Source organism: Halichoerus grypus, chromosome 14, assembly GCF_964656455.1.
Source record: "Halichoerus grypus chromosome 14, mHalGry1.hap1.1, whole genome shotgun sequence".
NCBI lineage: Eukaryota > Metazoa > Chordata > Mammalia > Carnivora > Phocidae > Halichoerus > Halichoerus grypus.
In genome coordinates, this window is record NC_135725.1 from 85,938,961 (window position 1) to 85,960,926 (window position 21,966).

The window sequence follows — 21,966 nt, forward strand, 5'->3', positions numbered from 1 at the left end:
TTAGTAAACCATTGCTGTGCCAGATACAGAGATCAAGGAGGTCTAGGGCACTCAGAGCTCAGCTTAGAGGTTACTAGAACATAAATGACATATGGGAGCAATGCCTTCAGGAAGGGACAGAGTCAGTGCTTTGGGCACTCAGAGAGGGAGGTGGAGGATCTGGGGAGGGGACTGGGGCATTTGGAGATTCATTTCAGAGATTGCTGAACACATGGAGGACGGGGGAGGCAGGAAGACAGAAAGGAGAAGGAGCAGGATGAAGTTGGGAGAAGCAGCCAACCCAGTCTCACTGAATAAAGGATTTGGGGGAGTAATGGGATCCAGGTCTGAAAAGATATGTTGGGGGAGTTCAAGATGTTAGGCAAAAACCAGAAACCCACTCTAGTTTGCTTAAGAAAAGGGGGACCATCTTACAAGGCTGTCTCATGGAAATGCATGGAAGGACGAAGGTGGAGTCTCAAGGGGCTGGAAAAAGTGGAAAGCTTCCTACCTTTCTCTCTCCCCTTCATTCTCTATCCAGATTGGCTTCTCTGCCGGAATGTGCAGCAGCAAAGAAGTCCAGGCATTACAGTGAAAGCACTGGGAAAGTCATGAGGGAGTGTGTGCCAGTTACAGGATCCAAATTGATCATGGGAGCCCCGGCCCTACTTGCCTCAGTTTCCCGGCTAGTGCAATGGCTGATTCTCCAAGCACAGGCTCCCCCACACACTCCTGCGGCTCTGGTCCACCACCCCAGCAGAGCCACACCTCCCTACAAGCCCTGCTTGCTGAGGGGCCCTAACTTACCTCCTCCTCACGATTTAGATGGCACAGTGACCCCCAACTTTACCCAGGTAGGGACGCTGCCCTCAGCCCCGGTGCAGTGCTCAAGGGCTCTGAGACGGATGCATCTGACTTGGGGAGGAGGCGGGGAGGGTGAGGTGCGGCGGTTGTCACACAGCTGGAAAGAGTACATCACATCCAGTCAACACTTGAACCCACGACTGGTCACCTGCAAGACTCCAGCCCCTCATTCTCACTGCGTCAGGCGCCACAAACGGCCACCAGGAGACAGCAGTACTTCCACTTCATGGATGGAGAGATCCGTGAGCTAACGCAGACTCCCGTAAAATGCCTATTTAGCCTTGAGGGCAGGTATCCTACCCCTGAGCATCGTCCTCCCGGGCGCAGGTGAGGGGGTGTGGGCGGGGCCGTGTGGTGGGCGGGGCTTGGGGGGAACGCGGGCTGTGGGCGGAGCCCTGTCCGAGCTGGGTTGAAGGCAGCGGGAGTGAGCCGGCCCTTATACTGGGGGCTTTAGAGAGAAAAGGGTGCTCCGTGCCTGTGGACGGGACACGGGGAAGGGCGGCCCCCAGAGGGACGCTGCTACGTTAGAAACGCCCAGGAGGCACTGAGGTGTGGAGGGACGACGCTCAAGGGAGCTGACGCTTTGGGTGAGGGCAGGGGCCGCACGGGAGCTCAGTAGTGGAGGAGTAGGTGGGCGGGGCCTGGGTCTGTGCTGAGGGATTAGGAGCGGGAGGGGCGTGGCCTCGGGCCCGACCGCGCTGAGGACAGGGTGGGCGATTTGGGTGTCTGGGCCCGACGGAGGTGAGGAGAGCCCACCCCCGACCCGGTGGGGCTGGCATGTGGAGGGCATGGCTGGAGCTAGGGGCTGGGGCGGGACCTTGACCCGGCTGAGGAGCACGGGGAGGGCTGGGGCTGAAGTTCGGAGCGGGGGTGGGGAGGGGCGGGGCCTAGGCCTGGCTGAAGAGCAAGGGTGGGCGGAGCTGAAGTTCGGGGCGGGGGCGGGGCGGGGGCGGGGCGGGGTCTGGACCCAGTTGCGGGACAAGGAGTGGGCGGGCTGAAGTTCGGGGTGGGGCTGGGGCGGGACCTGGGACCGGTGGTGGCACGCGGGGCGGGGCATGGGTTGCGGCGTGCGAGCCGAGCGGCCGGCCGAGCCCCGCCGAGGCCCGAGCCCACCCGAGTGCGCCCGAGCCTGCGGCCCCCGCCCGGGGCGATGGAGCCGGAGCCCGGCGGGGCGGCCGCTGCGCTTCTGCGGCAGAAGAGGGCGGCGCTGCGGCGCAGGGGGTGCAGCTTCGAGAGCTCCAGGTACCGCGGCCCGCGAGGGGTGCGGCCGGGAGGGGCGGAAACGGGGAGCCGGCCACGTGGTGGGTGGGGGGCGGTCTTGGGGAGACCGAGGGCTGCGAGGCCGCGGCGCGGGAAGGGGTCTCTGCGGGGCGGGGGGGCTGAGGGGATCCGGCGAGGAGCCAGGGCTGAGCGGCCGGGGGTCGAAGGGGGGGTGCTGGGCCGCCCGAGCGGCAGGTGCGGGAGGGGGTCGCCCCAGAGAAGAACGAGCGAGCGTCGGGAACCCAGACCGGACGAAACGCCCCCAAAGCGTCGGTGCTGAGGCAGGCCCCGAGCGGAGCCGGGCTCCGGGCGGATTTCGGGCTGTGGAGAATGTGCCGTGCCGCCTCTTGTAAATGCTCAAGGACAAGGTCGGGAGATAGACCCCCGAAGTCCCAGGGAGGTCTGCCTCCTGCGGGAGCCTCTCTGCGCTGCCCCAGGACGCAGGCCAGCTCCAGCCTCCCCAGCCGGGCTCCGCAGGTAACGCACACCTGCTGCCTCACAGCCCCGCCCATCCTGGCGCGGTGTGGCCCCCCCAACACGCCGGGCCCCTGGGGCCCCTCTGACCCGCCCACGCCTTTCCTCTGCGGGGGCAGCCCTTGCCCATCCCGGCCCCCCTCGTTTGGCCTGGGAACTCTCCTGAAACTGTCCTGTTGGGTTCCTTCTCCCTGGAACCTTGCTCACAGACACGCTTTCCACCCGCTCTGCTCTGCCAGCCCCATTCTCTCAGCGGGCATTTTCTTAACTCGGAGTGCCTCCTCCCGCTCCAGCCTCGCTGAAGTCGGCCCTGCCTTTTTCCAGCGCCCCCCCCCCCCCAGATGACTCCAGTAGCCTCCCCACCAGACTTTCTGTCTTTATTCTTCCACCTCTCCAGTCCACATCCTCACTGGCCGCTGGAGGGGTCTTAGCACGACCCGCCTCTCCAGGAGCTCTCCATGTCTCACAGCAGTGATGGGGACTGGGGTGGGGGACAAAGAGAAAGATAGGAGGTGGGATTCTGGCCCTCACTGAGGCCGAAAAGGAGAATCAACAGCTAGGCTGACAAACCAGGATCCTCAGTATGCGGTGGGAGGCCCTTGCACTGCTCGCCTCACCCTTAGTGCCCCGGCCCCCAGCAGTACTGATGAGAGTGGAAGCCTCATCAGGGCAGGGACCCCCCCGGTCCTGTTCACTGCCCTGTCCCCAGAGCCTGCCCCAGGCCTGGCCCACGCAGACATTTACTATCTCTTGAATGAATAAATGCCTGACCAGCTGGTAATTCTTTCCCTATGCTGTGCTTTTCCTCATCTGTGCCTTTATTCCTGACATGCTCTTTGCTCTACTTAGAAGAGTCTTTTTGGCTAACACCTGTCCCCTCTTCCTCTGGGAAGTCTTCCCTAAACCCCAGGCTGAGCTCTGTGCTGTATCAGTAATCTCTGTATAAATCTGCTATTCCACATACCACTGTGTGTAATTACCTGGATAATACATCTCCTGCACTAGACTGGGAGAACCAGGCAAATAGGTTCTCTGTCCTGTTGCTGCTTACATTTGCTGCTGGAGCATGGGCGGATGGGGAAAAATGTGCCAAGGGATGAGGCTGAAGAGATGAGCCAAAAGCTGAATTCAGGCCTGAGGTAGAACATTTAGGTCAGTGCTGTCCAGCAGAACTTTCCACAATGATGGAAACATTCTACGATCTGTGCAGTGGGATACCTCAGCACTAGCCACCTGTGGCCCTTGAGTACTGTTGAAATACGGCTGGGGCAACTAAGGAACTGAATTTTAAATTTTGTTTGACTTTAAATTAAATAGCCACATGTGACCAATGTTTATGATATTGGATAGCGCCAGTTTAGAAAATTTTTCTCTGTCTCCAACTTCTCACTTTTACCACCCCATCCTTTGTCTCCATGACCTCCCACCTGAAAGACGAAATGACTTCTCCAGAGGTTTTCTTCTCTATTTAAAACTCCATGGTAATATCGTATAAACCTTAGAAATAATGCTTACCACGTTTCTGGTTTTATAAAAACAACTTATGTTTGTTGCAAGACAATTTAAGCTATTTTTTTAAAAAAGATTTTATTTATTTGAGAGAGAGAGTACGAGCAGGGGGAGCGGCAGGCAGAGGGAGAGGGAGAAGCTGGCCCCCCACTGAGCAAGGAGCCTGACACGGGGCTTGATCCTGGGACCCTGGGATCATGACCTGGGCCGAAAGCATCTGCTTAACCAACTGAGCCACCCAGACAGCCCATTAACCCATTTTTTATTATCAAACTTGCCATGCATTACCAGTTTTCACTTTTACTAAGTCACATCAAATCTGTGTGCATTAGTCTGTGTATAAAGAGGTAATCGGGGCACCTGGGTGGCTCAGTCGTTAAGCGTCTGCCTTCGGCTCAGGTCATGATCCCAGGGTCCTGGGATCGAGCCCCGCATCGGGCTCCCTGCTCGGCGGGAGGCCTGCTTCTCCCTCTCCCACTCCCCATGCTTGTGTTCCCTCTCTCGCTGTCTCTCTGTCAAATAAATAAATAAAAATCTTAAAAAAATAAAAAAAATAAAGAGGAATCATTTCCTTAAGATAAGTTCATAGAAGTGATGGAAATGATTGGATCTAAGAAAAGGGACATTTTAAAGGCTTTTGAAGCATAATGCCAAATGGCCCACCAGGAGGTCATACCAGTTAACAGTTCTCCCAAGAGCATATAAATGTGCCTGTTTTTCCCACCCACAATGCAAGGCATTATCATTTATAAATATTTGCTAAAATGGTCCATTTCTTTGGTAGCGAGGTGAAACTTTTTTCTCATATTTATTTATAATTTGTATTTCTTTTGAAAATGAGATCTCTTTGCATGCACTTTGTCCATTTTTCCTTTGGAATGTTTATTTTTTCCTTATTGAATTGAAGCACTTTTTATTTATTAAGGAAATTAATTTTTGTGGCCAAATATGTAGCACATTTCTTACAGTTCATTATTTGCCTTTTAACTTTGTTTACAGTGTTTTTTGAAAAGTTTTTATTATTTTTTTTAAAAATTAGTCAAATCTATTTATTCCTTCTGTTTATGCTTAATTAGAAAATAATTTCCTAACTTGAAACAGATCAATGTTCATCTACAATTTCTTATTTTTGTTGCTTTAAAAAAAATTCCTCTTTAATCCTTTAATCCAGATTACCTCACTTTTTTTTAAAATTTTTTTATTGTTATGTTAATCCCCATACATTACATCATTAGTTTTAGATATAGTGTTCCATGATTCATTGTTTGTGCATAACACCCAGTGCTCCATGCAGAACGTGCCCTCCTCAATACCCATCACCAGGCTAACCCATCCTCCCACCCCCCTCCCCTCTAGAACCCTCAGTTTGTTTTTCAGAGTCCATCGTCTCTCATGGTTCTTCTCCCCCTCCGATTTCCCCCCCTTCATTCTTCCCCTCCTGCTACATTCTTCTTCTTTTTTTCTTTCTTAACATATATTGCATTATTTGTTTCAGAGCAGATTACCTCACTTTTAAGGGAACCTATTAACAGCTGTCTTATATTGGGTTGGCATAATGGACAGTTAGGGCCAGGAGAAGAAAAATCACCTGTGAACAATCTTTTTTTTTTTAAATATTTTATTTATTTGACAGAGAGAGAGAGAACACAAGCAGGGGGAGTGGGAGAGGGAGAAGCAGGCTTCCCGCCGAGCAGGGAGCCTGATGTGGGGCTCGATCCCAGGACCCTGGGATCATGACCTGAGCCGAAGGCAGACGCTTAACGACTGAGCCACCCAGGCGCCCCACCTGTGAACAATCTTAACTACACAAGTGTGTGGGTCCCTACAGCTGATCTGTTCCAGAAAGACCAGGGTGGGAATGGGGTGTGTGGATGCTCAGGAAGTTCTGCAGGTGATTCTGACAGACAACCAGGGATGAGAGCCTCAGGCTCACCTGTGGGCATGCTGCCAGATTAGCCTCCATTACTACAAAGTCCTCAATTACTTCTCATTTCCTGTTGTGTCAAGTTTAAATGCTACTGTCTCATGTGTAGGGCCTTTCAGCATCTGGCTTAACCATATTTACTCAATCATGTTGACATCAGGAAGAAACGTCATGACTTTCAGAATGGCAACTGTCTTTGCTAAATATCCTGTGTTAGCTCAGTTAACTGGCGGGCAGACACAGCTCGTGATGAGTGTAAAGGAGCAACGTGGGGCGTGGCCCAGGCTTTAGGAATCCAGGCAGGTGGCAGTTAGAGGAGCTGGGAAATCTGGGGGCCAGAGGGCAGGACATTGACGCTGTTAAACCACGTGCCCTAGATGTGTTTGTCCTCATTTTGTAGGAAGGCTTCTCAGATAGTGCTCAGGAACAAGGACTTTGGAGGGAGACACACACGGGTTCAAGTTTTTGTCTTTTCACTTGTCACGTGTGTGGCCTTGGCCAGGTTGCTTAACCCTCTGACCCTTGATTAACTCGTTTGTAGAATGACAGTAACACCTAGCTCACAGGACTGATGTCAGGTTTAAATGAACTGATTTATGCAAAGTGCTAAAAACAGTATCTGGCACAAAGCGTTACCAAATGGCAACTTTTCCGGACAAAAGTGATTCACGTTTATGCACAAGTTCTCAACCTTTCCCTTCTCTTGCCTCATTAACATTCTAGCTTTACCCATTCAAATTTTCCTCCTCCCCCACCCTCAGAGCAAGGTCCTGCCCTGGTTCTTTTTTGCATTTTGAGCTGCAGATTTAGGAAGAGAGGGATTGAAGAGGAGTAGATACACAAGGCACTGTTAGAACTGGCTGATAAAAAACTTTAAGGGGGTGTTTAGAGGTGAGAGGTACAGAGACACCTGTTTTGGGTGAGGGAGGCTAATAAGTCTTCCTGTTGTTTTTGTTGCTCAAAGATATATTTTAAGAAATATACCTGTTGTCTTTTGTGACTTTGTGGTGATCAAGAAATACAGTGAATGAACTTGAGTTATTTTAAATCACTATTGCTGCGCTGTGTCATTTTGGCTGCAACATTTTATAAAGCCAAACCCAGATGTAATGGCACACACATATGAGCCGCGGTATATTAATCAGGGTTACACAGTCGGATTGAATTTGAAAGGCAAATTCTAAAGATCACAGACTGTCAACATTGAATGGAACTGTAGACATCACTTAGGTTAGCGTCTCAGAGCGCGGTTCTTTAAGCGTGACCCCTGGACCAGCAGCATCCACTTGTTAGAGATGCAAATTCTCAAGCCCAAGCCCAAGTGTACTGAATCAGAATCTCTGGGGTGGGGCTCAGGAAACTGTGTTTGGGAACCAGGACGCTCTCATCTAATACATTGATTCTCAAACCTAACATATAGGAGAATCACCAGGAGGGCTGCTTTGAAACGGTTCCTTGGACCCCACCTCCACAGATCCTGATTCACTAGGTGGCGGTGGGTCTATGAATTGTATTTCTAACAAGCTTACAGTACTGCTGGCCCAGGAACAGACTTTGAAAACCACCCCGCTAGGGCAACGCAGGCATCTTTTTTTATAACAGCCCTCCCAGATGGTCACTTTCCGCTTATTACGTCTAAGGTCAAGGAGCCCCTACTGCAAGCCTTTTTGGTATTGGGCAACTCTGTTGCCTTTCCCTAATAGCACAAAGGCTGCCTCATTATGTTGACCCCCCATCATTCATGATTCTGCTTTGATAGCTGCTTGCAGCAACAATGTCTGGGGTTGTGATGCCAGGTGAAAAGCGGTGGCTTGGATTGTGGGGCATAGACTCAGTGGTCAAGTGGTTCTTATTCCTGGCTTATTCCCAGTTGCGATCATTGAAAGTTCTCGAGCTACAAGCAGGAGTAGTAATGCATCACATCTTTTCTGATTGGTGCCTGACCTAAGTTGTTAATACTTTTTAAGATTATCGAGGTTGGTGAATGACAAGCAGAGAAAAATTATTGGTTCGTGGAATTTGCAAAATTGTGGAGTAGACCCAAGCTTTGGGAGAGGGTAGATCCAGATGCTCAAATTATGTCGTCCGTAGGCTTTCTTCATTTTCTGGGTCGACTGTCTTTCCTCATGCAGGCAAAGAAAGTTAACTATTTCAGGCTTACTTTCTACCAGCGTACGATCCCAGCAGAAAGACATTGCCTCTCTCTCAATAGTTCTAGAGCATGTTTCCCAAGCTTGACATTCATTGGATCTCTTGGGTTGTATGCTCATCCCTGAACCAGTCGTTTTGGCTAGAAGGGGGTAAAACATACTCATTGGCTGGGCTGGGTCAAGTGCCCAATGCAGAACTGAGAGATTAGATCACTTCCATCCATAGAGACCAAGAGGCAGTGATAGCCCAATGGAAAATCCACAGTGCTATTACCAGAAGAAGTGGAAGGGATACTGGATTGACCCCTCCTCCCAAAAAGTGCCATTACATCTGGGAAGCTTTCCAAAATAGACACCCAGATGCCACCCCAGAGTCACAGCATTGGGTTTTCTGTATTTTTTTAGTTCTCATTGTAAAAGGCTACCTTAGTTGAGCGTTTAAAGTATGCTTACTAAGTTTAACCACAGTGGGTGCAGAGCCCTACATAGAAGAGATTGTGAATCACAAATAGAAAACATATTTTCTGCTTTCTCAAATATTGCTTCCTACATAGTAGCTTCCTTGTTAGTAATGTATATAACCTACACCTTGTGAGAACAAATTTGATGCCAAGACAAATGCTTTCTTGTTCCTGAACATGGCTTTTGAGGCCAAGATAGGATCCGAAAGAACAATTATCCATTATGCATTGTGGTGCCTTCTTCTTCCTTATGTTTCTTCTAACTTTCAGATTCTTGGATTTTTTTTTCTTTTTTTCCAGGAGACTCTTTTCCCCCCAGGTAGTTTTATAAACAATTATTTTAATGTGGGCTGTTTTCATAATCTTCATTTCTCTATATTATGTAGTTACTCTTCTTGTTTGTTTCGGGCCCTTAAGTATTTAATCACAAATAAATCTGCTGCTGTCAGTTTTCTTTTGGAAAAACAGCAGTCTTCCTGGAAAGGATTATTAAGAGCTGTCTTGTATTAGGCTGACATAATGGACTCTTAGGGCCAACAGAAGAAAATTAATTTTCATATTATGTCTGTTCTCCTAAGAGAAGGGAAAAAACAACTTTTATTATTCACCAAGAGTTTAAGTTAATACAAACCAGCTTCCTTTCTCAGAGGAAGACAATAGTCAAATTCGTTTTGCTTTAGAAGATTAATAAGAGAAATTATGTTTGGTTGTCTGGTTTCCAGAGTTGAAGATCTGAACAGAGATGGAGCCCGACAAACAATGCTGTAAGAAAATTATAAGAGATTTAGCCTGTCCAGTGAGACTCACTGCTGGTTTTCCTGTGGGGGAAAAAAATTCTGAAGCAGCATATGCAAGCGTAGAGGTGTGGGAAAATGGGAGCCACACAGCTGCTTGTCCCTAGAGCTAGGATCATAGAGGACAGGAAGTGAATGAGAGTGAGCAATGAGATGTCGCTGCCCAAGGAGGTTTATGTTAAAGGCTGCTCCTGCAGGAGTGCTTGTAAACGTAAAAAAAAAAAGTCCATCGGGAACATATCAATACAATACTAATAATTTGATGCCAAAAAGATTAGAAAGATTGGGGGTGCCTGGGTGGCTCAGATTGGCGTCTGCCTTCGGCTCAGGTCATCATCCCAGGGACCTGGGATCGAGCCCCATGTCTGGCTCCTGGCTCGGCGGGGAGCCTGCTTCTCCCTCTGCCTCTGCCTCTCCCCCTGCTCATGCTTGCTCTCTCGCTCTCTCTCTCTTTCTGTATCTCTGTCTCAAATGAATAAATAAAATCTTTAAAAAAAAAAAAAAGATTAAAAAGATTGATGCCAGTCTCTGTTTTCTGACTTGGAAAGATCTCTCAGATGCTCATATATGTTAAGTGAAAAAGAACAAGTGGCTTCTGGTAATAGCAAGTGTGTAGAATTACAAATAGAATTTAAAATTTTCTAGTAGCCGTATCTTTTTTTTTTTAAGTAGGCTCCACTCCCAACATGGGGCTTGAACTCATGACCCTGCGATTGAGAGTCGCATGTTCTACTGACTAAGCCAGCCAGGCGCCCCCTCTATGAGCCATAGCTTAAAAAGTAAAAAGAAGCAGGTGAAATTAATTTTAATAGTTTATTTTGTTTAACTCAGTATATCCAAAATATTACCATTTTACCACATAATCAGTATTAAAAATAATGAGGATAATTTACTTCTTCTGAGGTACTTTGTTTGAATTCTGGTGTATATTTTACACTTGCAGCATCTCAATTCAGACTAGCCGCATTTGAAGTGCTCAGTAGCCTTGTGTGGTCTGTGGCTCCCTCATCAGACAGTGCAGATACGGATCTCAGGTAGGAAGTTTTTGAAAGAACACATCAAGGTTTTTGTTTGTTCCATAATGCGACCGTGAATCACAGTGAAGTAGGGAAAGGAAAAAAAATGTGGGGAGAAAAAGGATACCAGGAGACTTTAGGAAAAAGAAATCACTAACTAAACTTTATTAGTCAGGAATTGTGACTATGATTTGATGGACTTTTATTAACTCTTCCCATAAATCCCAAGTAAGATTTAGACTTTGAGACTTAAATGTGAAACCATTGTGTCATGGATACATGATGTAATTAAATTTTTTTTTTCATTTTGGGGAAATCAGTATAAATTAACAGTTTAAAAAAAAAACAGCAAGGGCATTGTTTTCTGTGTCAAATGCTGCTGGTGGGTCAAACAAGAGGAACTTAGAATTGACCATTACGTTGAGCATCATGGGGTCATCGGTGGCTTTTGACAAGAGCTGTTTCTTTGGAACAGTGAGGATGAAAGTCTCACTGGCCTGGCTTCAGGAGATAAAGGAGGGGAACTGGAAACAGTGAATACCGTCAGCTCTTCTCAGGAGCAGAGGGGCTGTGAGTCGAAAAATTGTTGATTTGTTTTATTTGGTTTTGATTTGGGGTTTTCCGCTCTTGTTTTATAAAGATGTTTATATCCGATGGGAATGATCCAGTAAAGAGAAAAGATTTCAGTGGGGGGGGGGAGGAGGTGTTTTACTTGAAAAAGAGAAAATTCAGAGAGGATATAATAGCTGCCTGCCCACATTTGAAAGTGTGTGAAATGAAAAAGGAATCAGACCTACTCCACTCTGTGTATGGCCCTGGGCTAGACCTAAAATCACAGTGGGTATGAGGGATAATAAAACAGATTGGGCTAAACACATGAAAGTACATTCCAGCAGTTGGTGCGGCCCATGCCAGCATGGCTTCCTTCAAGATGCAGTAAAATTTTTATTACTGGAGATGTTAAAGCATCTGTAGGTTAGACTAGTATTTCTCCACTCTTTTGTGCTTTTGGCACACTTTTGGATACAACGGTTTTTGGCGGCACACTTGAAAAGGTGCAAAGCAGTGTTAAGCTGGTCAGTGCCAATGAGAACATAATCGTTACCCACTCCAGCAGTGACCTGAGAAGCATCCCCAGTTAGCATGCTGTTCTTTGGGTTGTCCTTTAGCACTTCTTTGCTGTTTGAGCAGAAATGCTTAGTGCTGCAAGCATGCTCTCTTTTATGTTCAAAAGACAAAAGTTCCACATATTCCATAAAAGTACATAGCCTCTTGTTTTTGCCCCTGGGGGATGTGCCCACCATTGCACCCACCAGAAGAAAATCCTACCCTGCTCTGCACTCTCCACAGGGTCACATGAACTGTTAAGCTCAAAATTCAATCTGACAAAGATCACTCTAAGACTATCGGTCAGGAATCAGTTGCCGACCACAGAATCCACTCTACCTAGTTAATATAAGCAGAATGGTATTTAATAGTGACATGGGGAATTAAGTGCTTACAGCGTTGTTAGCAGGGTGGATAGTGGACTCTAGTCTGAGCCCCCAGGAACAACTCCAGAACCCAGAACCACTGTGCTCTGCCATGACCACGAAGGCTGCCATTTATAACAAGAAGCTGATGGGTCAAGAAGCTGCCAGTCCCTGAGCCAACTGCAGAGCCACACTACCAACTCTGCTTTGATCCCAAAGCTGCCACTGTGGCTTCGGAAAGCTGTAGAATCAAGAAATCACTGACTCCAGGACCACAACCAACTGACTCCAGAACCACTACAGCTCCGTCATGATCTACAAGAGCAAGATGGCGCCCTGTATCCTGTTTCTGAATCCACCAGGCTTCGTTCTGAGTGAGAGGCTCTCATGAGTACATCAGATGTGTGGAATCTAATTCATCTCCAGAACTCTAAACTGCAAAGAAGGGTAGGGCATTGACGTTCTGGCTTTCTAACTCTTGTGCACTGGAATGGGGCTGAAATGGGTATTGAGCAAGTCATTCCACAGTATCTGCCACAGCGTCTTTCTTCAATCACAGCAAAAATAAATTAGACATATTGATCAAAAGTTAGTAGCACGCTAGTGAGGGTTCCCGTACGGAGGTAAAAACGAGAAATCAGGCCTCAGCTAGGTGCTTAAAGTGGATCTGCCAACTATACGTATCAGTGATTCTATAGTTTGAGCACAAATGGAAGTTAGGACATAAGTACCAGTTTTGCATTTTATGATGGGAGAGAAAAGTGTCTTTAGAAGGCCTGCCAGCCAGTAAGTATTTTCCAGTGTCTGTGCCATCTATCAGCCTGGATTGATGTTTTGCAGATGGATTGTCTTTGCTCCTTGCACTTGTCACAGTCCTCACAAAGTAGCTGCCTGTCAGAGATCGGCAAAGAAATAGAGCAGGTCCCACAGCGGTCTGACTAAAGCCACCAGTGACCTCATTCAAGAGTGGCCAGAACAGTCTGACATAGTCTCCCTTTTCCAAATGAGTATTTCCCTCCCGGTTTTGCCTTCACACGGTCACTTACTCATTCAGCAACTATTGAGCACTTCTGTGTACTAGGCACTAGGGATACACCGTGAATAAGAAGCGGGGTTCCTGCTCTCACGGAGCGAACATTCTAGTGGAGGGGGAGACAAGGTGCCGGCAAACACATGCGTAACATTTGGGGACAGAGGGAACCTGCCTCCTCATGCCCCGAGCGCTGCTCCCCTGACCGCGGAGCCAGCTCAGATCCCAAAAGCTGCTCTTGGGTTGAAGAGAGGCAAGAATGATGATTTGCGCTTGGTTTAAGGTTGCTTTCAGCCAACAATCGGAGCAAAAGGAATAATGTGCAAGGTGAAGAATGCAGGGGAGTGGGTGTGGCTCCCAGAAGGCTTCCAGGTTCCTCAGGGGATTTCGGCAGAAGCTCTGCAATCAAAGCAGCTTGTACCAAGGGGCCTGTCGGCCACTTCGAAGGAACCAGAACTGAGACCTCGTTGCCTTTCATGTCATTTTGCTGCATGCAGGGGTCTGCCTACAGCATGTGAGACAGCACTTGTGCCTCAAGTTGGGTCCTTCCGTGGTCTGTTTCTTGCTGCATCGCTGGACCTGGCCAAGCCTGGCCATGGTCCCCAAGTGGAGTGCTGGTCCCCAACTGGAGCGCCCGGCTGAGTCCTCCTCAGTGGCTGTTGTTGCTTCCTCGTGGCCTTCAGCAGGGAGCTGAGAAGCAGGCCAAATTTCTCTTTACTCACCTCCCTGAAGACCCAGACACTAACACTCAGGGCACACTGAGGGTCTGGGAGTTACAACAGAAGAGGAGAAAACTGTAAACTGCTTCTGAGGGCTGTCTTCAGTCCAGGAAAAACCCAGGCACATGCCAAAGCCCCCCTACACAGAGATTCGCTTATAGACACCCCTCTTTTCCTCTCCTTTAGTCCCCCTCCCTTCCCAGAAAGCACATGGACACTGTGAATCAACCTTTGCCCAGCCACATTCTAGGGCATTTTATCTCAGAGCTATGTGAAGTCTGTCTATTGAATTATTTGATCTTTTGTTTTGAGAGAGTTCTTGTTCTTTCTTTTCTTTTTTTTTTTTTTTTGAGAAAACAAAGCTGTTACATTTTTCATCCGGTACCTGTCAAAAATCTTCTGATCTGTACTCTTCATCTGCCTTTTGTGAACCTTTTTTCATAGGTCCTGTGCTAGTTTATTCCTGCATGTTCATTCTGGAATTGAAGCAGTTCTGTCTGGGTCTGTGTTTACCCATTAACAATATGGGCAGATTCACCTTGACTCCCATCCCTGGTCATCTGAGCAATGGTGAAGCTTCTCTTTCAGAGCTGGAGCTGGAGGGCTGGCCTGGACGTTCCTCAGGAAGCAGGAAGGGTTCGGAGGCAGTGGGAATGTGCCATCTGTTCTTCCTCTCTCCTCAGGCTTTCCCTCCCATCTGCCAGGCTCCTGTGCCTATGTGGTTTGTGAGCCCATGGCAGGACTCGCTTCAAATTTCCAACCCCCCCCTCCCGCCCCCTGCTTCAGGGCAAGCAGGCCCCTCCCAAGACGGCCTGGGTCAGTGTGATTTCCCATGCGCCTTCTTCTGGTGGACTCAAATGTCCTTTTGGCTAATATCTTTCAAGAGGGTCAAATGGCTCCTAAGATACACTTTTTCCTCTCACCTTCACCCTTTCCTCAGATTAGGCCAGCCCTTCTTATCAGCACACTGGGGCAGTGGAAATAGAGAGAGAGAGAAGAAGAAACAGCTTCTTCCCAGTCTTTCCCATGCTTCCAGCCCTCATTCCTCCAAATCAGGCATCTCAGGTGTGTAGAGCCTTCTTGCTCATGTCCCTCACCTGACGTCAGATGGGTAGGACTCGGTGTTCTCTTTCAGTTTGTCCACACGTATTGTATACAGCAGGTCTTCAGAGCATAGAGTTTAGCCATTCTCTTCTTTCAATAAGGTTCTTCTATATATTGAGCCATTTTTGCTTATTTCCATGGGTTCCAAGGAGTTATGCCAGTGAACACTTGCTCTGCCATCCTTCCAAGAAGTTTCTCAACTGCTAGATATACTCAGTCGTGAGACCACAAAACTAAAATGTCAGATGAAGAGGAACATACATTTTTGTAAATTGGGAAGGTAAGACTAAAAAAGCCAACAAGTGAATAAAAAGATTAAAACTCACAGTGATGGAACAGAATCTGAACAGTTAGAAAATGAAACTCAAGAATTAGCCGAAAGGATAAAAAAGAATGAAACTCTATGAGTAAAGTTATATGGCAAAAGCATAAAAGTAAATGGTAGCAAAGTCTAAAAGAAGTAGTATTTAAGTACTTTTAAATAAACTTTTAAAGATTCAAGGGCTAGAGAATCACATGCTAAGACAATGAGATAACCTAAGTATTTAAAGATTAAAATAAGTGAAAAGGTGGAATGTAAGCAATATATAAGGTTGTCTCATTCTAAAAATGTGCCTCTAGGGGTGCCCACCTGGCTCAGTCAGAAGAGCACGCGACTCTTGATCTCGGGGTCGTGAGTTGGAGCCCCACGTGGGGTGTAGAGATTACTTAAATAAAACTTAAAAAAAAGATGTCCCTGTAGTGACTGATGTACAGAGATGTCTAAGACTATGTTTAGGTAGAAAAGCAGGTCACAGAACATTGCACCGTCTACAGACCTATAGGTCACAGAGCTTTGCAGATAGGAGGAGGACGGAGCTCTAGGGATCGCACCGCTCTATTAGCTGGAAGTGGGAAGAGAGTGGAGGTGGGATGTTGTGGGCACTGTCAGATCCCCTCAGGTCCCCTCACCATTTCTGGCTGTTTCTCCCCTCCCCCCTTCAGTGCATTTTGGCTCCAACAGCCACGCCAGCCCTCACTCCCATGCAGCTGCTCTGGGTATATGTACCTGGGGGTTTGCCCCCAGCCCCACGGTGGCCCTCGGTGCCTTGTCTCAGGCAGGGCAGCCGAGGCAGTCTGCCTGGAGGGACGCTGTCCAAGATGGAAAGCGAGCTCCATAGGTGATTTTACATTTTCTAGTAGCCACATTAAAATTAATTCTAATATTCTTAGAATTTTATCTTCAACATGTAATCAATATAGAAATTATGAACGAGGTGTTCTAAATCCTTTTTCATGTGTATTAAGTCTTGGAAATCAGCATGTATTTTACGCTTCCACAGTTCACTTTGCACATAGCAGTCGCTCGGTTGTCATAGGTGGTCACTTAGGACAGCCCAGCTCACCCAAACCGAAGCTGTCCCCTCAGAGGACTCTGCCTGCAAATGAAACCTCATGTCCCTGCCCTGCTTCCTCCATTCCCTTATGGGTTTCTTTTAAGAGCACTTTCTTAATAAATTTTTTGCATGTATTATTATTATTATTTGTAATTTTAAAAAATCTAGAAGTTTCAAAAGGAAACAAAAAATGTTATCTCTCAGGGCGCCTGGGTGGCTCAGTCGTTAAGCGTCTGCCTTCGGCTCAGGTCATGATCCCGGGGTCCTGGGATCGAGCCCCGCATCGGGCTCCCTGCTCTGCGGGAAGCCTGCTTCTCCCTCTCCCATTCCCCCTGCTTGTGTTTCCTCTCTCACTGTGTCTCTCTCTGTCAAATAAATAAATAAAATCTTAAAAAAAAAAAAGTTATCTCTCATCCAGAAGCCCTGCTTTGTGGTTTGTTTGTCGATTGCTAAGGCAGCCGTAAACTCTAGGGAGCCTGGGTTTCAGAAGACTTGGTGGCGGGTGGGGGGGGGGTGTCCCACTGAGTAAAGAACAACTGATAACATCTCAGGAACTTGGCCTCTTGCCGTTTGTCAGATGTGGAAGGCTTGGGCCTTTGATGTCGGTCTAGTTGCTGCTGAGATCAGTGGCCTCACGCCATCCTGGGGTGAGATTATCTGGAAGTCTGGCTCAGGCATGCGGCACGTGGCCTCCGGGGGAAGCTGGGTCACCGCTGGAAGAGGAATGGCAGATGGGCCTGGCAACAGTGACCTTTTTTTCATTTTGAACATGGCCGCGGCCCAGCCGATACCACGGCAGCAGCTCGGGAGTGGGCAGGGCCTGTGCGGCTCCCCACGGCCAGGCTGCCTCCCTTCCCTCGGCATCCAGCCCCACAGCAGGATGGCGGTTCCCTCTGCAGAAGCCTCCGCCTCGTGGATCATACGGCTTGAGCCAGTAGGCCTTCTGTGCTTTGCCCTGTCATAGTCTTTATGAAGAAGGCATTCTAAAGAGTCCCTTTTGACCAACGTGCCATCGAAGATGGCTTTTGGTTTCTGTTTTGCATGTCCAAGGAATTGGATTTAGTTGGCTTATTTGTCTGGCACTGGAGTAGAGGGTGAGGAAAGAAGGCTGGCTGCTAATTGGCTCAGAAAATAATTCCAGTCCGGAGCCGAGATGCCTGTTTCCCTAGCGAAGCAGCCCCTTCTTCCCAGAACTACCTTTCCCACCTTCCCCACTGTGTCCTCAGAGAAAGGAGCAGGCAGGTTGCAGGAACACATCTCTCAATTTATTCTCATATGCAACTCATTTATTCAACAGGCTTTTGCTCCTTGCATACTATTTATGCCATTAGTCTTGAAGGGTCTGTTTGGTCCTCTCTGTCTACAGTGTTGTTGCCAGCATAGGCCCTTTTGATGGCTTTTCTTGCATATTTTAATTGGAAGTAAGGAGAGAAAACCAAGCACGCTTGGACTCACACAGTGGTGGAGGTCCCACCTCTAGTTAATCTCCAAAAGCACTCTAGACAGAACTTCCTCTTAATGAATGTTGCCTTTCTGAATGAATCTGCGATGGCTTGAGTGCTCACTGGTCCTCCTCTTACCTTAGACCCCACTCACTTGACATAGTGGATGACTTCGCTCAGTACTGAGGGATGTGACAGGATTGCACGGGGCCTCCCCCACAGCATGCCCGGGCATCGCTCTGCACAGAGAAGCGTGGTGCAGTCTCGCTGGGGCACCCGGGTCTTGGAAGTGCCTTGGCTTTGCCCTTCCTGACTTCCTCATGGGGCTGGCCTCAAGGTAAGAGTGCCAGAATAGGACAGTGGTTGGCCTACCATTCCTATTCTCTGATCTCAGTGCCTTTCCTAACTCCTTCTGCTTCAGCTCGGCACCTCAGCCTCCAGGCCCACTGATGGATCCGCTGACCAAAGGGTCCTGTAGGAGTCAGATGGCACAAACTCTTCTATGGAAAGCCAAGTCATCTCTGTCATTTGGAATCCAGCCTCTTCAGACATGGCCAACAGAAGACCCTGAAGTAGAGTCACAGGTCAACCTGTAAGTAAGTAAAAGAAACATCATCTGTTTGGGCCCATGCTCACTCTAACTTGAAATCCCTTAATGCCCAGGAAGAAAATACTTTTTACCTTTTCGGGGAGAATAGGGAGGGGAGAGGGGATTGGATGTTTGGTTCGGAGATTCCCTTTCTGTTCTTAATGATGCCTTCCTTGTGTATTTCTTCCTTTACTTGGCAGTAGTCACTGAGCACCCACTCTGGCCAGGCCCTGTGTCAGGCATGGTGAGCACAATAGATTCAGTTCCTGTCTTCAGGGGATTTGCAGCTCATGAGACAGATAGCCCTTCATCAAATAACCATGCAAATAAATACTAACAAATTTTGACAAGTGCTATGAAATGTGTTGCCTTGATTCAATGAACATTTACAGAATGTCTTCTCTGTGCCAGCAGCATCTTGGGGATAGAAGAGAATAAGGCAGTGTCCTTACCCTTGAATAGCAAATCATATCTATAAGGGGAAAAAATTCCAGTATTATTCAGAAGAAGTGATGATAATAATAAGTATAGTATAACTAATAGGGACTCAAGTCCCATGGGGTCGTAACTGTGTTTTCCTGTTTACTCCTGAATCCTCAGGGCTTTGTTATGATGTACAAAAATATCTGTTGGATGAATGAATAAGTGAATGAAGAGAATATGAAACAGGGTGCTTAGTTCTCCAGGGGAATCCAGGGCAAGTAGGTGCAACAATATGATTGACTTACGAACAAATGAGATGCCTCATCAATTCAGTGTGACAAATATTGATCAATACTTGCTGTACCCAGTGCTTTTGTGGAGCTAATTTGTAGCTGGGGGCAGGGATCACGATCACCTGAGGAGCATAAACAAATTATGCCCGAGGCCCACCCCAGAGATTCTGATTCATTGGCTCCACAAAGGCGAAAGAGGACTTTTCGGCATGTTTGCCTTCACAGAACTTATAGCCAATCCAGGGAGACAGACAAGTAACCAGATAACTCCAGTCCTGCTTGAAAAGAACTAAGTATAAAGTGCGTTAGGAGTTAAGTACTCTGCTGGAGCACAGGGAAGAAAAGGTATCAGCTGAGATCAGCCTGGTAGGATGAGCCTGGGCCAGGACAGGAACAGGGGAAGAAGACCACTTTAAACAGAGGGAACTACAGAGCTAAGGCTCAGATCCATGAAAAGTATGTTTCAGCAACATCGACAGGTGTTAAACCAGTGGTTCTCAGTGCTGACTGCACATAAGAATCCACCCCGGCAGCTTTAAGAACCAGGAAGCCTGCGTCATTCCTCCAAGATTCCAAGGTCTAGGGTGAGACACAAATACCAGTACTTTAGGAAGCTCCCCAGGTGATTCTCATATGCCACAAAGGCCGAGAAACGCTGTTTTCACAAAAGTGACCACACGTAATTAAATAAATACAAAATAGAAGCAGCTTCTATGCCTCGCCAAGGGGTCTGAACTTTCTAACTTAGGCAATGGGGAGCCTTTGATAGCATTTACAATCTGAAGAGATAATGCAGTTTAAAAAGTACAAGGTTGGGGCGCCTGGGTGGCTCAGTCGTTAAGCGTCTGCCTGCGGCTCAGGTCGTGATTCCAGGATCCTGGGATCGAGTCCCACATTGGGCTCCCTGCTTGGCAGGAAGCCTGCTTCTCCCTCTCCCACTCCCCCTGCTTGTGTTCCCTCTCTCACTGTGTCTCTCTCTGTCAAATAAATAAATAAAATCTTTAAAAAAAAGTACAAGGTTCACATCGTTTAGAAAAATTCATGATTGCCAGTTCCGTCGTGGATTCTTCAAGGAAACATGGGCGAGTCTGGAGTCACCACGGGCTTTTCGGAGTGACCACCATACCTTCCATAAATGGCCCTTTAATGAGAATATGAGATTTAATCTGAAACCTAAAATTTCTGTAAATACTGAATTACCTGAGCAGAATTATCCTGTTGCTGGCAAGGAAGGGCAATGAGACGGGGCTCCATCCACAGAGGGTGCGGCGAAGAGGACCACGGTCCTCCCAAGCTCCCAGCAGGTGCGGGTCCATACCGGGCACGCCCTGGGTGCCACCTCTTTTCTAGACTACAAGCCCCACAGTGCTCTGCGCGCATGACGCAGTCAAAGGGGCGGGCAGGGCTGCGGGAGAGCCTATGAGATGCAGCGGAAGCAACCGAATTAGCATCTGGAGGGCCCTATTGGTGAGTTATCTGGTTGAGGGTGGGCCAGGCCCTGGTGATTGGCGGCCGACCGGCTGGCTAGGCTGCAGGGAGAAGGGGTTAGTGAACCGAGTCCGGATCAAGGACTGGACCCCAGACTCAAGGGCCGGACTTGGAACTGATTGTACCAGGAGTCCGATGTTGGGTTCTCTGGAAAACAGGCTAGAAAGATGTGTCTTTAAGAACCGCTGCCGTTCTGTGAGCCGCTCATTCATTCATTAACTCATTCATTCAACAGTGTTCATTGATTACCTGTGTACAAGGCACGTGTGCAAACATCCTAAATGCATTTTCTCATTTGGTCTTTATGAAAACCTGATGAGGTAGCTACTGTTAGCTCCGTTTTGCAGATAAGGGAGCTGAAGTCCAGAAAGGTTAAGAGACCATTCCAAGACACACAGCCTTTGAGTGACAGGGCAGGGGTTTTGAACCTAGATTTGTCTAGCTCCAGTGCCCGTCTCCTAACCTCAGGGTGCTCAGCCATGCAATCAGGAGCAAAGTGTTTATGGAATGTAGGCATTCACAGGGCATCCTGATATATATGAATATATATGCATACATATTCAAGTGAAGAATATAACAGTGTCTTACTGGACACCAATCTGGACAGATTCTGATATCAAACAATTCACTGAGCATCTGTTTGCTGTGCTGGACCCTGTGCTATGCACTGGGGATGCAGAGAAAGCCTCTCCTTCCAGATGAAGGGGGGTGAGGAAAGTGCTATTCCCTAGGGCAGTCCAAGGAGATTTCCCAGTGGAGGGAATACCTGAAGAATGGAACTTTATCAGGAAGAAGTGGGAGAGGCCTTCCCAGACAGAGGTGACCATATGTGCAAAGGCCAGCAGCATCAAGGCACTCTGAGTGTTCAGAGAACCGTGAACAGTCTCATTTGGCCAGTGCTTCTTGAGGAGTGGTGGGTGGTGAGCCTGGGAAAGTAAACAGAAGCCTACTTAACCACTGAGGAGTGGGAGGGCTTAACCACCCACTAAGAAGTTTGGTTTTGAGTCTGTAGGCTGGGGCATAGCATGATCAGATTTGCTAATTGGGAAAATAACTGGTGTCAGTGGGCAGCTAAGTTGCAGCAGGATAAGGCTGGTGGCAGGGGACCCTATTAAAGTGGCCAGGGAAGAGATATAAGCGTTCTAATGAGTGGCAGGAACCATGGGATTGATTCAAGAAATATTAGAGAGGAAGATTAGAGTGGTACATGTGTGGGTGGTGGGGTGAGTAAGTGACCCTCTGAGTTTTGACTCGGGCAACTGAGTGGTTGGTCTTGCCATTAATGAGAGGGCCCTGAGATGAGACAATGCAAAATCCAAGATAGAATAAGACAGAGATCACTAGATAAATGCCATCAGTACTAAAAAGGGGTACAGTTACATCTCTGGGGGCAGAAGATGCTTAGGAAAGTCTTTTCAGAGACAGTAATATGAAGTGGACCTTGAAAAAGGAGCACCTCCCTTCCTTCTTTTCTTTTTTTGGACTACCTTTTAATAGGCAGAGATGGGGAGGAGAATATTCTAGATGACCAGATCTTGGTTTGCCTCTTGTGTGGTGCAGTATTAGGAAGTCTGGAAAGTCAGATTGAGGGGCATATTG

The 21,966-nt window shown here is 47.9% G+C and overlaps 1 protein-coding gene across 6 annotated transcripts in view; it reads left to right on the forward strand.

Moving 5' to 3' along the window:
* The first annotated feature begins 1,066 nt into the window (after positions 1 to 1,066).
* Positions 1,067 to 21,966, forward strand: part of GARNL3 (GTPase activating Rap/RanGAP domain like 3) — a 145,312-nt gene continuing 124,412 nt past the window's right edge. For 2 of the 6 annotated variants that reach the window (XM_036112831.2, XM_036112833.2), the window contains exons 1-2: positions 1,067 to 1,170; positions 17,996 to 18,166. In XM_036112831.2, coding sequence (XP_035968724.2) covers positions 1,070 to 1,170; positions 17,996 to 18,166 — 272 coding nt within the window. In that variant the 5' untranslated portion in view covers positions 1,067 to 1,069. Of the gene's footprint in view, positions 1,171 to 1,283; positions 1,431 to 1,550; positions 1,585 to 1,930; positions 2,086 to 17,879; positions 17,912 to 17,995; positions 18,167 to 21,966 lie in introns of those variants that run through there. The other 4 variants (XM_036112836.2, XM_036112837.2, XM_036112832.2 and 1 more) reach the window with 4 other exon arrangements.